At 39.9% G+C, this 16,291-nt stretch overlaps 1 protein-coding gene across 1 annotated transcript in view; it reads left to right on the forward strand.

Moving 5' to 3' along the window:
• Nucleotides 1–16,291, forward strand: part of TMTC2 (transmembrane O-mannosyltransferase targeting cadherins 2) — a 274,892-nt gene that overhangs the window by 148,554 nt on the left and 110,047 nt on the right. Inside the window, 1 exon segment of the mRNA XM_068401614.1 lies at nt 13,683–14,511. Coding sequence (XP_068257715.1) covers nt 13,683–14,511 — 829 coding nt within the window.

Genomic DNA, 16,291 nt, shown 5'->3' on the forward strand with positions numbered 1-16,291 from the left:
GGGAGAGTGCTGTAAGGAGGCAGGTGATTGCCACAGGCTTCTGATGGATTTGTTGAGGAAAGTTAGCTCTCTGCTCTTTTGTTGTTGCTTTGCCAGACAGTGTCTTGCTTCAGGGCACAATTTTTCTGTTGTTTGCACTATGGAGTGCCTGATGTTAGGCAACCTAGTTTAGTTCACTAAACCTTGTTAGCTTTTTTATACTGAATTATGTCTATCTGCTAATCTCTACAAATCTGTGTTTTATGTTTGAAAGCACTTATTAAAAACAAGCCAAAAGCTCAAAATAGGAACAACTTTGAGGATTTTTATTTTTATGGTTTTACTGTAGCAGAAACATTCACTGATGTGGGTGTCTGCATAATGTAACACATCCTCTTCCAAATCCTGCCTTTTTTGAATTCTTGAAGAAATTCCACATTCATTAAATAGCTTTCTATTATGATAACTTGGAGAGAGAACTGCTGTACTTCAGCCTTCCCACTGAGTAAAATCTCATTATAAATCATATCTTTATGGCTCCAAAGTGCTGGGCTTCCAGACTTCACTCGTTAATGAGACTGGAATGAATTTCACAATGGCTAGCTGTTTGCACCGGAGCCATGCTTAGGAAAGGCTGTTGGCATTTACTTCCTCGATGCCTGAAACACATTTGCAATGCATTGGACCTGCAAACCAGGAATTAATAAGGCAGGCTGTGTGCACGTGTGCGCGTGTGTGTGTCTGTCTGCGCGCGCGCGTGTGTGTGTGCGAACATGGATGAGTACGTGCAGGCAAAATGATTTCCATTTGCACCATTTTTATTTCTTCCTCCTTTGTTTTGTCCAGAAAGACGAGAAACTTATTTAAAACTAATGTTTAGATAATGGTACTGAATGCATTTAACAAAAAAAAAAATTTCTTAGTTTCTTCTGAAAGAATATATAGTTTTTCATTTCCTTCAGAGAAGCTGCATTGTTTTACAGCTAAACTGATTTGGCTACAGATCATTACCTAGTGGGAAATATTAAAGACCTTATTTTAAGATAAACAAGATAACTGTGCAGGCTTTCAAGTAAGTTTAATGGAATCTGTTAAAGGGCTTCAGCATACCTCTTACCGTACCAGTGACTGACCTCTTTTAAGTACTTCACCCCCCAGTAGTTTGGTTGAGAAGTATCTTGGTATTGGTTCACAGGAGGTTGCTAACTGCCTCATTTCTTCACATTAGCTTAATGGAGAGTAATGACATCCCATGACATGAAGTAAATTTTGTCATCCACATTCTGCTTCACCGTTTTTAGTCTCTTTTTATTTGGATTATTAGGGGCTTGGTTTTGCATTACTGAGGTCGGTAATTGCTTTACCTTTAACTCTGTCTCTGGATCAGACCCTAGTAATGCAGTTTGTGTTTTCAAAAGGGTTATGCTTAAATATCTATTTAAATACCCTTTCAAAAGTTATCTAGACTAAGGGTAGAAAAAATTAATGCTAATTTTTCTTTTAAATTATTTTCTTTATATTTCGTATGTAGGGAAACAAGGTAGAGGACATCCTGTTCAAGGTATTCTATTGTTTTTGTCAAACATACTTTTGAGGAAATTTTTTATTGAAGTGTTTGCAGTTTTTATTATTGGCTAAATATTCTTATATTTGTGCATTTCTGTTCCTGTGATATCTTTACTATCATTGGGTAGTCATTACTTGTGTAGCTAGCCAGTGCTATTTGCTGCAAAAAGTTTAATTTGTTCTCTCTGTTCATTTTCTAATAGGTGTTCATTCTCATTTCTATTTAGTGTATTCAATAGGGAATGAATACAAAAAGCTTCCCCATTAATTATCATAGGACATAGCAAGCTCTCTCTTCTTCAAATTAGTCTTTGAGCCTAACTGATTCTAGAAGAGACTAACTTGATCTAATGAAAAAGAAGAACAAATGAAATTGTTATTAAAATGTTAATTTTCCCAGTCTTGCTTCTCTGAGATTGCAGTACTTACTGTCAGCTCTTACAAAGGTTGTTCATTTAATTCTTTTTATAATTTTTTTTTCCCCTCCAATGTGTTATTCTTCAAACGTCCAAGCATATATCTCCAGAATTTTATCGCCTGTGCTTCATAGCCACCTGGCTAGCTACAGGGGAGGTTAGACTAGGTTAGATGACAAAGGAGGCACGTAGATGTGCTTCAGACTATTTGTTTTGTCTGGGAGTGTGAGAGGAGTTCCTGTCAATATACTTGGAAACCAACCTTTTCATCAATGGTGGTGACCTACTATTTGTTAGTAATCTCTTTGAATTACCTCTCGTCTGCTGTTGCCAATGACTTTGAATCTCGAAGATACGTAGTTCTCACTGTAAGTCACTTCTCTGAAGGCTTTCTGAGACTGATAGTTATTGCTGCTTTGCCTTTAGCTTCTCCAGTTCTTTGAGGTTCCCGTTGTTTGAAAAGTGACACTAGTGTAGCATAGAATAAATTGAAATTATACAGAGATTACATCCAGACCATAGGAGACATCCTTTAGACTGTTATTTATAATAAACACTGCATCTGAAAGAAATGGCTAGTAAGTGGCTGATACTGTGAAATTTATTCCTACTTCTAAAGGTCTTGGCTTCAAGCATAACAGTTGCATGACTTGTGAGTGTCTTTTGGCCATCCTCTTGTACCACCTCATAAATAAATGTATTTTGTGGGTGCGTGGCTATAGAACGCAGGTAGGATTTTTTGGTTTTATAGATTTTTTTTTTTTTTAGTCACTACATAGCCTGTATTCAGTTTGTCACACAAATAGGTTCTGAGTCACTTAAATTTTTTCCCTATCGTGCTGAACCAGTAGATCTGGAAATAAAATATCTGCACCAAAGCCAGCTTTAAGTATTCTTTTTTTTTTTTTTCAAAGGAAATAAGTGACTACTTGTATGATCTTAAATGAATCTTTCTTGATAACATAAAGTGCCTTCTGGGTTGATAAGCAGGTTCTGTATTTCACATGGACTTTCATTGTTATCTGTGTTTCTCTTTGAAGGTATTGTAGGTGTTTAAGCTTTACTTTACTAGAAGAATTACAGTGAAGTGTTCAGATTTGTAATATATTTTCTTTGTTATGAGTATAATTTCAGGATAACTTTGCTGCTTGTTCTTTTGCTGTTTTTTAAAGGTACAAATAAAACAAACAAAACATCTCACTTTTTTAGTTGGCAAAGGGAAAAACAAAAAACCACATAAGATGCTGCTTGTTTTCCACTGTAGAAACTGACTTTTGTAGCTCGATGGGCTTCCAGCTGATGGATTTCTATTACACCTAGATAGGTTGTTCTGTTCAAAATCAGAGCCAACTTGCTATTTATCCCATGTACAAAAGGTGATTATTGATATCTTCCTTCTACTGGATTGATAAAGTTGCTTAATCATTGCCAAAGGCTTAATCTGGATTTAAATGACATTTTTGCTCATAAAATCCATCTCTGTTTGCGTTAGTCAGTTAAAAAGTATGTGTCTATTTACATTCTTATAGCGTTTGTTTTTCTCTCACTGCATATTAAACTGACTCTTAGGCTTTAATTTTCCTTTATTGCCATCTTACTAGTGTTGGAAACAGGTGAAATGTGCCATAATAATTTTTGCCTGTAGGTTTATAGGTAGGATTGCAGTATGCGCTCTTAGGAGCCATTTTATACTTTGCTGCTTTTTTTCTTAAGCAGACCTGTACGTTGTACAGAAGAGCAGAACAAACTTCCTTTAGAAGAAAAAATACGTACCCGTCTGTTCACATGAGCGAGGCTTTAGTAAGTTGCCAACACTTCGTACAGGATGAGTAGTAGTTCAAAATCATTGTCAGGTCAGATAGATTTGCTTAATACGATGTAGGAGATAGATACAAATGACACGGTGGGCCTCAGCCTTGGGTACTCATTTTCAGGTGTGTTCGTTACTCGAGAGGACAGCCCAGCTATACAGCACGTACAGGCTTTGCTTTCCCAGTAGGACTTGGGCAAAGCTTTGTTTCTCCTCAGGGCTTCGCAGGCCTACTCATCAAGTTGCTCAAGCCTAGTGCTGAGCTGTGCTACCTGCCTGAGCCATGCTCCTCATCTCTGAGACTGTCCTGCTTCCTTGTAGTCCACGCAGCAGAGGTGAACTGGTGCTGTTTTACACAACTGGAGTTTTCCCTTGGTTCTCTTTGAATTTACATGAATTGCTCTGTTACGTTGTGCGGTTGCGTGCGCTAGCTGGGTTTCTTAGCATGTTGATAATAACAGGTTTCAAAAATTTAAAGCATGTTTTCTGTCCCATTATGTATGCTGTTAGCTTTTTGCAGAGTCTTAGTCGGATTATTTGCTTTTACTCTTTTTTCCTTAACTTCTTTTTCATATCTTCTATGTTATCAAGAAGTTATAACGTTATAGGGCCCTTTTTGAGTCAATATTGCTGTTAGCATTCTCACTGAGTGAGTTTGAAATGTGGCCATTAACTGGTGTGAATGCTGACATCAATGGCACTGTTCTACCAACCAGAAAGCCTGAATTATTATTATTATTTTTATAGCAAATAGAAGCCAATATTTACATTTTTTGATGTTGCACTAAAGCTCTCAACACAAAATATCTGTCTTTTTGTGTGTTTTATTTTTTATTTTTGCAACATCATGTATGCATATATCTGGGGGTAGAATTATGCTTATGGAGAAGACAAGGAGGGCAGAAGAGGGAATGTAGTAAGAAAAAATGTAGTTTTTACATTATGATGGCCAGGTTAGAAATAATTCATTGACTCTCACAGATTGTTTTTTATTAATCTTCTCTTTCAGTTTTTTTTTAAACTTTACGGGAGCATTTATACACAGTTTTAAGAGGTGTACTCTAGGATGACAGGATGTCTTAAGGGCAGAGATAGGCAGCAATCACCTTTAAACTGATGGATGAACAGTGCAAACGATTAGCATATATCATTGAGGGTTGTTTTAATTAGAGAAAAAGGCATGGATTTGCAACTTGCAGCAGGTGGGGAAAAAAAAGTGTTAGTTTGTAAGAGGTGGATTTTAGAAATGTTCAGAAGATGCTAATGTGACTGGGGGAACAAAATGTGAGGGGGAACAAAATGTGAGGATCATCTTAACTAATATTAGTTGGAGGGAAGTGAAGCAAATCTTAAGACAGTATAGTATTGTGGGAAGCTCTAGTACTTAACGCAGAAATCACCAGAGTGTGGATGGGTTATACTTCTAAAGGTCACAAAGAGAAAACATTTCTAGAAAAAAGAATGCTGCTTTTGACTAGGAATGCTGATGATACTGTTATGGTAGTCACAGGAAGTTACACCTGGACGTTACCTCAAGAGGCCATACGGTGCATCATACTGTCCCTAAAACAGGAGTGACAATACTTCTGTCTTTCCCACAAGTTACACATTTATTCTATTCTTAAAGGCAACATAAAGCCATAGAGCCAACCCCCACGGCAAATTTTTCCAGCGCATCCCTTTATTGAGCAGTGGAAAGCATCTCCTGATAACTAACCCAAATCTTCCTTTCTTAAACTGAAGCTTATTATTCTTATCCTTTGGACATGGATATAGATAACAGATTATTCCTTTCCTGTTTGCAGCAGCCATTTACAGAATCACAGAATCACAGAATCACACAGAATCAACCAGGTTGGAAGAGACCTCAGGGATCATTAAGTCCAACCGTTGCCATGACACCACCCTGTCAACTAGACACTTGTTGGCACTAAGTGCCATGTCCAGTCTTTTCTTAAACACATCCAGAGATGGTGACTCCACCACCTCCCTGGGCAGCCCATTCCAATGTCTAATAACCCTTTCTGTAAAGAAATTCTTCCTGATGTCCAACCTGAACCTTCCCTGGCGAAGCTTGAGGCTGTGTCCTCTTGTCCTATCGCTAGCTGCCCGGGAGAAGAGGCCAACTCCCACTTCACTACAACCTCCCTTCAGGTAGTTGTAGACTGCAATAAGGTCACCTCGGAGCCTCCTCTTCTCCAGGCTAAACAACCCCAGCTCCCTCAGCCGTTCCTCGTAGGTCAGACCCTCCAGAGCCTTCACCAGCTTGGTCGCCCTCCTCTGGACTCGCTCCAACACCTCAACATCTTTCTTGAAGTGCGGGGCCCAGAACTGAACACAGTACTCAAGATGCGGCCTCACCAATGCCGAGTAGAGAGGGACGATCACTTCCCTAGACTGGCTGGCTACACTATTCCTAATAGAGGCCAGGATGCCATTGGCCTTCTTGGCCACCTGGGCACACTGCTGGCTCATGTTTAGCCGGCTGTCGATCAGCACCCCCAGGTCTCTTTCCACCGGGCCACTTTCTAACCACTCTTCCCCCAGCCTGTAGCGCTGCAGGGGGTTGTTGTGGCCGAAGTGTAAGACCCGGCACTTGTTCTTGTTGAACCTCATGCCGTTGGTCTCGGTCCATCTATCTAACCTGTCCAGATCCCTCTGTAGGGCCTTCCTACCCTCCAGCAGATCGACACTCCCACCCAGCTTGGTGTCATCTGCAAATTTGCTGAGGGTGCACTCAATCCCTACGTCTAGATCATCTATAAAGATATTGAACAGCACCGGCCCCAGAACTGAGCCCTGGGGAACACCGCTAGTGACAGGCCGCCAGTTGGACTTTGCCCCATTCACCACCACTCTCTGGGCTCGGCCATCCAGCCAGTTTTTAACCCATTTAAGAGTCCACCCATCCAAGCCCCGGGCAGCCAGTTTGTCTAGGAGGATGCTGTGGGAGACAGTGTCGCATGCCTTACTGAAGTCTAGATAGACTACATCCACAGCCCTGCCCTCATCTACTAAGCGGGTCACTTTGTCATAGAAGGAGACCAGGTTGGTCGAGCAGGACCTGCCTTTCATGAATCCATGTTGGCTGGCCCCGATGCCCCGATTGTCCTGCATATGCTGTGTAATGGCACTCAGGATGATCTGTTCCATCACCTTACCTGGCACCGAGGTCAGGCTGACAGGCCTATAGTTCCCTGGATTGTCCTTCGGACCCTTCTTGTAGATGGGCGTTACGTTTGCTAATTTCCAGTCAGCTGGAATTTCTCCAGTTAACCAGGACTGCCGGTAGATAATCGAGAGTGGTACTAGAAGGCAGCTGTCGTGTCTAAACAGCGTATGGTCCTCATTTTTTCCTCATGGGACATGTTTTCCTAGATCACTAATCAGTCTCATTCCCCTCTTCTGACCTCCCTCCAGTTCCTTCATTTATTTCTGAAAGTTCTGTGCTTTAAACAGACACTTCTAGGATTTACTAGTATTGAGAAGAATGGAAGGATTACTTCACGTATCTTGAAGGATGTGCTTTCATCTGTAGTCTCAGTACAGTGTTTACCTTTTTAGCAGTGGTTTAAGCGTTACTTGTGATAATCCCTGATGCTTCTCTGAAGACGAGCCAACTACTTGTTCCACACCTCATACTTGTGTAGCTTTAAGCAGTCGGAGTTGCCCCTGCGTTTTATATGGGATTGTTTTTGTGAACATTTCTCTGTTTTTTCAAGATCATTTTGAATTCTAGTTCTGTCTTCCAGCATACTTGCATGTTGAGTGAGCTCTCAGCATTTTGGCTAGTGCAGAAAGTGCAGAACTCTTTCTTCACTGCAAAACCTCTCAAATGAGATGATGCTTGTTAGATGAAATTCAGGTATGACTGTTGGATCACCTGTCAACCTGTGGCTGATAACAGTAGTGCTGGAGAGCATTCCTCAGCAGTCTGGCAGTTCAGGAATGTCTTTTGGTCCCAGTGGGCTTCTAACCTCCTGTGTTGAGTTGTTGCTGCTGCAGATAGATGGATTAACCCTGGGTAGATATCCATAGCGTCACCATTGTCATGCTGCGTTTGGCCGTGTAGCCTTATCCTCAGAGAGGGCCTTCTCTGTTAAATCGATCATGCTCACAGATGTGTCAAGCTAATGTAGTCCCTTCTGCTCTTGTACTACCTCCAGTCATTCATAAAGTTTCTGTTCTTAATGCAATTTATCTTTTCTCCTGCAGTCCCTATAACTATTTTTTCAGCTGAGAGGTTAGAGGTTTGGGGTTTTTTTAAATGTAAAGATTCATATTAAAGAATTAACGATTTTAGAGGAAGACTCTGGGCAATTTTAAATGCCAGTGTTGACAACTCAATTTAAGTTTTAGTAAGGCAATTCAACAGCAATAAGGACTGCTTAGCTTGTGCTACTTGCTAATTACAATAAAAATATGTACACATAATATTCAGCTGTTTTATGAATGCACTGACTTCCTTGTTGAGGAAGAATTGTGTGTGTTCATAACACTAGAAGTAACTTATTTAGTGGGTCACAGGAGCAGCAACTCCTGCGCAGGTGGCGAGGGAGCAGTGAAGGCCACTTCCAGCTCAGTACTACAACCCAGCAGGGGTTGTGGCAAATAGCTTCATCCCTGGCGGGGATACATTTAGAACTCTAGTTCAGCTCAAACTTGGCTGAGCTGTGGTCCAGGAGCCTCTACCAATCATGGAAACAAGATACTGTCAGTCTAGTGATTTGGCAGTGTTTTGCTACTTTGGGAAGTCCCAGTTCTCAAGCCAGTGTATTTTCAAGGAGCTCTAAGTTGGAAAAGAAATTCCTGTGAATAATACCTGGTGTCTTAGCCACTTTCTTTTCTGCTTTTCCCGAGTTCTAAAAATAACATTTTGTTTGTGGTTAGCCCCAGTGATTTTGATATCTGGATTGTCTTGACCACGTGCTCTATTTAATGCTGCTTTGTGAAATGGACAAGGTGAGGTTAAAAGAATAGTGTCTTTTGAAAACGCTTTGGATACTGCTTAGGTGATGACTGAGCTTTGGCAGGGGCTGCCCAATCAAGAAATGTGCTGCAGTGCCTTATTTAAGAGCAGTATAATGGAGTGAGAAATTAGGATTTAATGCAAGGGAAATGTGCAATGTGGGTGGGTCATGCAGATGGATTTTGGTAGAGAGATGAAAAAGGTTTCTTCAGTCACAAACACTAAAATTGCAGTGGTAGTACTTGACTGTTAGCAGGCAGGAGAGATGTTAAATCTGATCTAAATCAGTGCTCGTTTTTTCCCCAGATGAAAATGACTACTTATGAAAGGTTAGAGGATTTATGGGGGTGTCAAAACATATGGCAGATGGGCTGGATTAGGACTTATGAGTGTAGTAATCCAAATCCTTTCTGCCAGGCATTACAGAGGATCTCTTCCTGCTGCTGATCTACATTGAATATACATAGTCAGAGGAGCACAGGCTGTCAGGAGGCTCAGAGGAAGACTTACTAGTGAAAGTGCTTGTTTGAGCAGAATTCATATTGAAAGCACTTTCTTTGCAGGCAAAAGTCTACTGGGGAACTGATTATATTATTTAATTTTAAAAATTGTTGTAACCAGGTTTTTTTTTCCCTTTGGTTTGCTATACGAAGCCTGGAAGAAAGTAAAGCCAAAATGTGAGCTAAACCTTCCTAATTATCTCTGACTATATTAGTACAGAGGGATAAAAGCTGTGCAAAAGTCATGAATGTTGAGAAAGGAAAAAAGGGGAATGAGTTTGTCATTCCCCTTCTGAGCCAGTGCTATCTATGTGTGATTTTTTTTTAACAAAAAAAGGCAAAAAAAAAAGGCAATTCTACTTTAATTTTTTCTGGCAGAAGTTTAAGTGTTAGGGACAGTTTTAGTCTTGGTTTCAGACTGAGTCCAGAGGATCTCCTCTGAAATCTGAAAATTCACAATGGCATGTCAGTGTTACACACATTATTGGTAGGTGTAGTTAACGTGTAGTTAATTTTAAAATGATGTAAAGCTACTGGCTTTTGAGAAGATCCATGTCTGAAGTAGTTTCTGAGGAAGGATGCAAGCCATTTGTGTCTGAAGCAACAAGAGGATATTTGCGCTCCACTCCTGTAGTCAGTTAATTAAGCTAAAGAATCCACCAGAGCTCCTTCTCTAGTTATATAGCATTTTACAGCATGATAAATTGATATGCTGGTGTGGAAAACCACCTATGCAGATATCTCTGAGCTCCGCAAGTGAATGCTTAGATATTTCATTTGACACTGGATTAAAATGTTAAAAAAAAAAAAAAAGATTTATTAAAGCATAAAACACAAGCCTGCATGTAGATATGTTGTGTTCTTTGTAGAACCAAGAACTGTGAGGATCCGGACCTTACAGATCTTAAATTTAAGCTTAAAAGGGAGGCTGCAAATAGTTACTCCAGCAATGAGGATGGATTAGCTCCAAGGTACAGCTTGTTTGCATTTCTAGGGCTAGGAGCAAGAGGCAAGCTTTTCATTGTTACTGTTTTATGACACAGCAATAAGATCTGAAAGTTTTTAGCAGGTTTCGCTATTATGCACAAGGAATGGCATATGTACTCTAGCATGATTTTGTCGAAGAACTTTGTAATGTGAACTTTCCTAGCATTTAATTGAAAAGAACAATGTTAGATCTTTAGGAAAGAGAGATTTTATTCCAGTTGTTAAGTAAGTATTAACAAAATAACAAAGCAGTCTAAGCAATCCATGAAAGCTCACTTCTCATCTGTTAATCAAGTTTCACTTGCTTAGTATTTGGGACGTCCTAAGCTTTCGAGTGGTATTTAGTCTTCCAGCAAAGACCTGCTCTGAATTTCTAATTAAAACAAACAAACAAATGAACAAAAAACCCCATCTTCCACTTTCCAGCCTCCTTCTCTCTAAGCAGCCTCCTCTTAAGAGACTATAAAAAAGAGCAAAAAGGTTACCTTTAACATTTGAGAGCTGTTTATATGCATGTTTAAAGGAAATTAATTTGAAAATAATTGAGCCAGAGGGGTGGGCAGAAAAATTTTCATGTTGCAAAATATGACACGAATGAAAGGACAAGTTGAACCAGGAACATAAGGTTTTACTATGAGAGCATACATGCAGATCCATGAAATCTGAATAATCTTTTTATTCCAAATATAAACTTAGTTTGGAGTTTCAGTGATAAGCAATTTACACAGCTTTCTAACATTAAAAGCATTTAAACAGTCCTGGCAGGCAGGGATGAAACAGTATCTGAGATGAGTTGTGACGTATTATCCAGCTTACAAATAAAAGTATGTTGTTACAGTAGGCTTTCCAGGGAATATATTCATCATAAAGTGTAGATGTGGGTTTTGATTGATTTATTACCAAACAAATGTTGACTTTCCAGGACATAGGAATATACAAAAGCTAATAAATCAAATTGGAATGAATATGGCAAATGAAATACGTGGACTCAGGCTTTACTTCATGTATAAGAAGTGCCAGCATTTTTTAGATGGTTCGTATACAAGTATGTAAATATTCTCATTATAAATTTGTTTGTTACCTACTAATGCCTCCATTGAATTCTTCCATATTGCCTCAAAATTGAATGAATTAATCTAACTGCCATTAAATATTTTAAACTTCTGTCACAGTTTAAAGCTGGGCCGGCTATTAAACCTGTGGCAGATGCTCTCTGTTAACCCTCCCCCCTGCCCCAAAGGGAAAGGGAAAGGGAAAAGGGAGAGAGGCTTCCGGGTTGGAAAGTTAAAACAGTTTTAATAAACTATAATAATGAAAAAGAGTATAATAACAATAATAGAAATAATCAAATATATACAAATATATATACAAAACCAAGATTGAGCTCCCCTGAAGTCAGCCACATCACCACCGGCACTGCAGGGCAGGCTCCGGGAAGGCCCAGGCTGGGCCTAGCGACAGTCGAGAGCTGGATTCAGGGATGCACGGATTGGGATCGGGGGCAGCAGGAAAACAGACAAGAGTCCTCCTTGGACACCGGCCATAGCAGAAAGAGAGTGAGACCCGCGTGATCCCCCCGCTTTATACCGAGAATGACGTGTATGGGATGGAATACCCTCGTTGGTCAATTTTGGGTCACCTGCCCTGTCTGCTCCCCCCTGCAGCTGCGACCCCCCTTCGGCTCTTCACTCGTAAGCAGTGAGGAATTCAGCAGTGACCTTGGTTTCTCTCAAGAACAAGTACAGCAAGAGCCTTACTGCACAACATCCGTACCGGTGCCTCAGCGATAACTACAAACTTTGAGTGTTATCAGTCCTGGAAGCAGACACTGTCTGCAAAAACATGCAGTTAGTTTCAGAAAGTGCAGTTACTTAGAGGAGACTTAGCTGAAAGTAAAAATCACTGAAAGGAAAATCGGCCTGGTTTAGGCCAAACCAGGACAACTTCACAAGGAGAAACTCTATAGAAATGTGAAAAGGAAGAAATTCCTTCGTGAGTTAAGCAGAAAAATTATGATGACTAGACCACGTCTTCTTACTGGAACATCAGTAACGTGGTGATAGAAAACTATTAATAATTGACCTAAAATGGAGCAGCACAATCATCTATATTTCATGATATCAAAGTGAGAGTCCTCCCACGAAGGAGAAAAATGAGCTGTTTGAAAGAAACAAGATAAAACATTCCAGTGTGAGGTCCTGCTTCTGAATGAGGAAACATTGAATAACCATCCGAGGAATGTGTAGAGTGAGATGGAAAAAACAGACCTAATAAAATGAAAAATGATTGACAATTCTTTGTAATAGTGGGAGAAAAGATTACCAAAGTGCTTACACTGTATCTGGAGTTATTTGGCAAATAGTTCTTTTTTTCTTCCAAAAGGCATCTGGGAAATTGAAATATAAAAATACACATATTTTAGCTTTTACAGATTCTTCTGCAAAGAGAGAGTAATCCAGAACAGCTTTCATTTAGGGCACCCATATAATAGATAGCAGAACTTAAACTCATCAGTCCTAGAAATAGGTGAGAAAATCTTGCTTTCTGATTCTCATTTAGGCAGAAGTGCTATGTTTCTGCAAGTATTTGAGAAGTAAGTGCTTTCGGATGTGGCGGGGGGAACCCAACAAGTAGCTCCAGCTGGCAAATGTTGAGCTATTCCATAAATAAGTGCAGGTTCTTCAAGTTGCTAGCATGATGATGTGGGTAGGTGGAGGCAGCTGCATGCTTCACACAATATTATTTAGATGGGTATGAAGATGTGAAAAGTTTTAGAGCGCTTACTTAATATGGTGTGCTTGAAGAAAAAAAGCCAACATATTGTTTGGCTGTGAGATGCAAAATGAAGTGGGGCTTTCATTAGTAGGCAGATCTGAAGGCTCCAAATGATCACTGTAGTTAATAGGTAGGAGCTGGAAGACCTAAACATGGAACCTGTGTCTGTTTTCCTCTCTTGTCTTCTTGGAAATTTTATTTAGTTCTCAGGTGAAATATCTTAGGAGAGACTTTCATTAGGAAAAAGGGAACTGGAATGTTCTTTAAACATTAAGTCTAGTTAAAACAAACTGTGTTTTGGCCACCACCAGGAGCAAAGAAAGGATTTGGAATGTTATGTAGGAGCCATTGTAAGGTTCCATAAACTCCTCTAAAATAAAGAGTTTTCAAAGGGTTACACAGCTAAATCCTAAGCAAGGACTGACAACCCCAAGATCTCTAAAGGCTTGACTCTGATACAGGTGTGATATGACTTAAATGAAAGAGCCTGTTCTTTTAGTTTATGGTCAACAGCATACCCCAACATTCTGTGATTCAAATGTCAGAGACCAAGATCTATAGTGCTTGTTTCTATTACCAGAAAAAGTTGTATCAGATATTTCTCGATTCCTTTTGTTTACAATTTACAGAATTACATGTCTGGTGCTGATTTATGCTGATGATTTTTTTTTTTCCCCTAGAGAAAGAATTTGACCCTCTTCTTCAGCATTGGCTTATTGACCTTCTGGGGGACTGCACTGCTAGGAGTCCGCTTGTACTGGATGGGCAACAAGCCTCCAAGTTTTTCCAATTCTGACAATCCAGCAGCTGACTCAGACAGTTTTCTCACACGTACGCTGACCTTCTTTTACCTGCCAACCAAGAACCTCTGGCTGTTGCTGTGCCCAGATACCCTCAGCTTTGACTGGTCTATGGATGCTGTGCCTCTTCTGAAAGCAGTCAGCGACTGGAGGAATCTACACACTGTGGCCTTCTATGCTGGACTTCTCCTCCTTGCCTACTTTAGCTTGAAGGGCTCCAGCAATGAGAGAGAATGCAACGGGAAAACTGTGTTGAATAGCAAGCAGAACGCTAATGGGCATAGCTGCCACTCAGAGATGGAGTACAAGACACTGGAGGTGAAGTCAGGCTTTGCATCGAAAGAAGAGAATGGTATAAAAAAGCACGAAATGCAGAAACTGCAGCTTCCTTCAACTGAGAACATTGTCATTCTCTCTCTGTCTTTGTTAATCGTGCCCTTTGTTCCTGCCACAAACCTATTTTTCTATGTTGGCTTTGTAATAGCAGAGCGTGTGCTGTATGTTCCTAGTATGGGCTTCTGCCTGCTGGTTACAGTAGGTGTCAGGGCCCTTTATGTCAAAGCCCAAAAGCGCTTTCTGAAGAACTTGGTATTTTGTTCCACTGCTGCATTAATTGTTTTCTATGGACTCAAGACTGTTGTCAGGAATGGGGACTGGCAGAACGAGGAGATGCTCTATAGGTCAGGGATAAAAGTAAATCCTGCTAAAGGTAATTTTTGCTCTTTATGGTGAATGTTTTATTTATTCCTATCTGTCTTTGCCTTTGAATTGTCTGATTTTATCAGCTATATCTAAAGAGGATACTTGAGGAAATGTTCTTTTAAGTTGCAGCAGTATGTAGATCAGTAAAAAATGGAGAAAAGCAGGAATGTGTTTTGATTAGGTGTTACAGGTTTGGCATTAACATGGAGAAAATGAGACTCTAAGGTAACAGGATACTTTCTTTTTCATTGATCTTAGTTCTGCATTTTGGAATTAAAGATGCATTACAAGTATTGCAGACCCCACCCTGGTAGTTTTCCATTTGGAGTCTGGTATCTATCACCCTAATGAAGGTTTTTCAGATGTTCACCAAATGTTCTGTTCTCTATGACTACGAAATATGGGAAATAGTAAAGGACGGCATCAGGGAGGTGCTATTTTTTTATTTAATCTGATGCAAATAACATCAATACTGCATAATAAAAAAGAGGAAATGAGGTCATATTATTGAGCCTAGGAAATGACTGTAGTTCCTCCCACATACAAGTACTGTAAAGAGTTATTGTCAAATACTTATGCCTTCCTGTTAATGTATAAATGTCAGCTATTTGTAACATTGCCCAGCTACTACTTCTCTCAAAGGTTGTATCTATGCTGTAATGAAATGTGACTACAGCTAGTGTAAGGAACATCCAAACAGGCAGTAAACCAACTAGTTTAGGCATCAGTAGCAATGTTTAGCTGTGGCTCTGTGGTTTCAGCATATACAGCAGATCCAGCTGGGATCCTGAACTCCATGCTACCCAGCCATACTGCTTTTGGCACACGAGCAAGTTTATATGCGAACGGTCAAAATATCACCTGTGAGTGCAATGTAGGCATTGACTAAACTTTCATTATTCACAGTTCATCAGAAGTGAGAGGGGATGACTTGACTGCTTTGCCTTTCTGTGAAAGAAAAATTTGACAGTGCCTGAACATATTGTACTTGAGTTTTTCCAGTTCTGTGCTCAGAAGCCCATTATATGATGCAAAGTCATCTGCTGACAGAGGTATACTTCTTGGTTAGTTATCATGCCATAGTCTAAAAGCTGTGATAGTAAGAGGCAAATGCAGGTGTTACTGTGAGCTGATAGGGAGTGAAAAAGTAGATTTGGCGGATAAGATGCTTTGCAAAGCAGCAGTATAGAGTTACAAAATCGTCAGTCTGATTTTGTAACTCTTCTTCATATGCTTTGTTGCCCGAGGTAAAATTATTAAACTTGTTGCTCTAGTAAGTGACTTTCTGTTAACTGTGAACAAGCACATCCCATTTCTTTTATTTTTTTTCAAAACTAGTGCTGGAGGGCAAGAAATGAAGAGAAGTAACTGAACAGCGAGACAGCACACCAGAGTGATTATATGATGCTATGCGACTTACCAGTTTAGTGACGATGTAAAGCTTGCATTAAAATGTTGACATTCCTTGGAAAGAAAAGAGTGTGTGTGCACTTGATTAACTTGATAGTTAATGTATGTTCCGTTTTTGTCCTTGGTAGAGATCCCCAGATATCCCAGACTGTATTAGTAGTTGTCTGCTTGCTTTAAGCCAGTTTTTGTGATTAAAAAAAAAAAAAAAAATCTAGTTTTTGTGGAACAGTAGGATTGGCTGCAGTGTTGTCTGGAAATTAGACTACAGGGTATTACACTCCCAGGAGACAAGGCGAGCTATTTTCATCATACACATCTCAGTACGCACAGACTTATAGATATATGATTGTCTGGTTTCTTGCCATATGAACTGACAT

The sequence above is a fragment of the Nyctibius grandis genome, chromosome 5, assembly GCF_013368605.1.
Source record: "Nyctibius grandis isolate bNycGra1 chromosome 5, bNycGra1.pri, whole genome shotgun sequence".
Taxonomy (NCBI): Eukaryota; Metazoa; Chordata; class Aves; order Nyctibiiformes; family Nyctibiidae; genus Nyctibius; species Nyctibius grandis.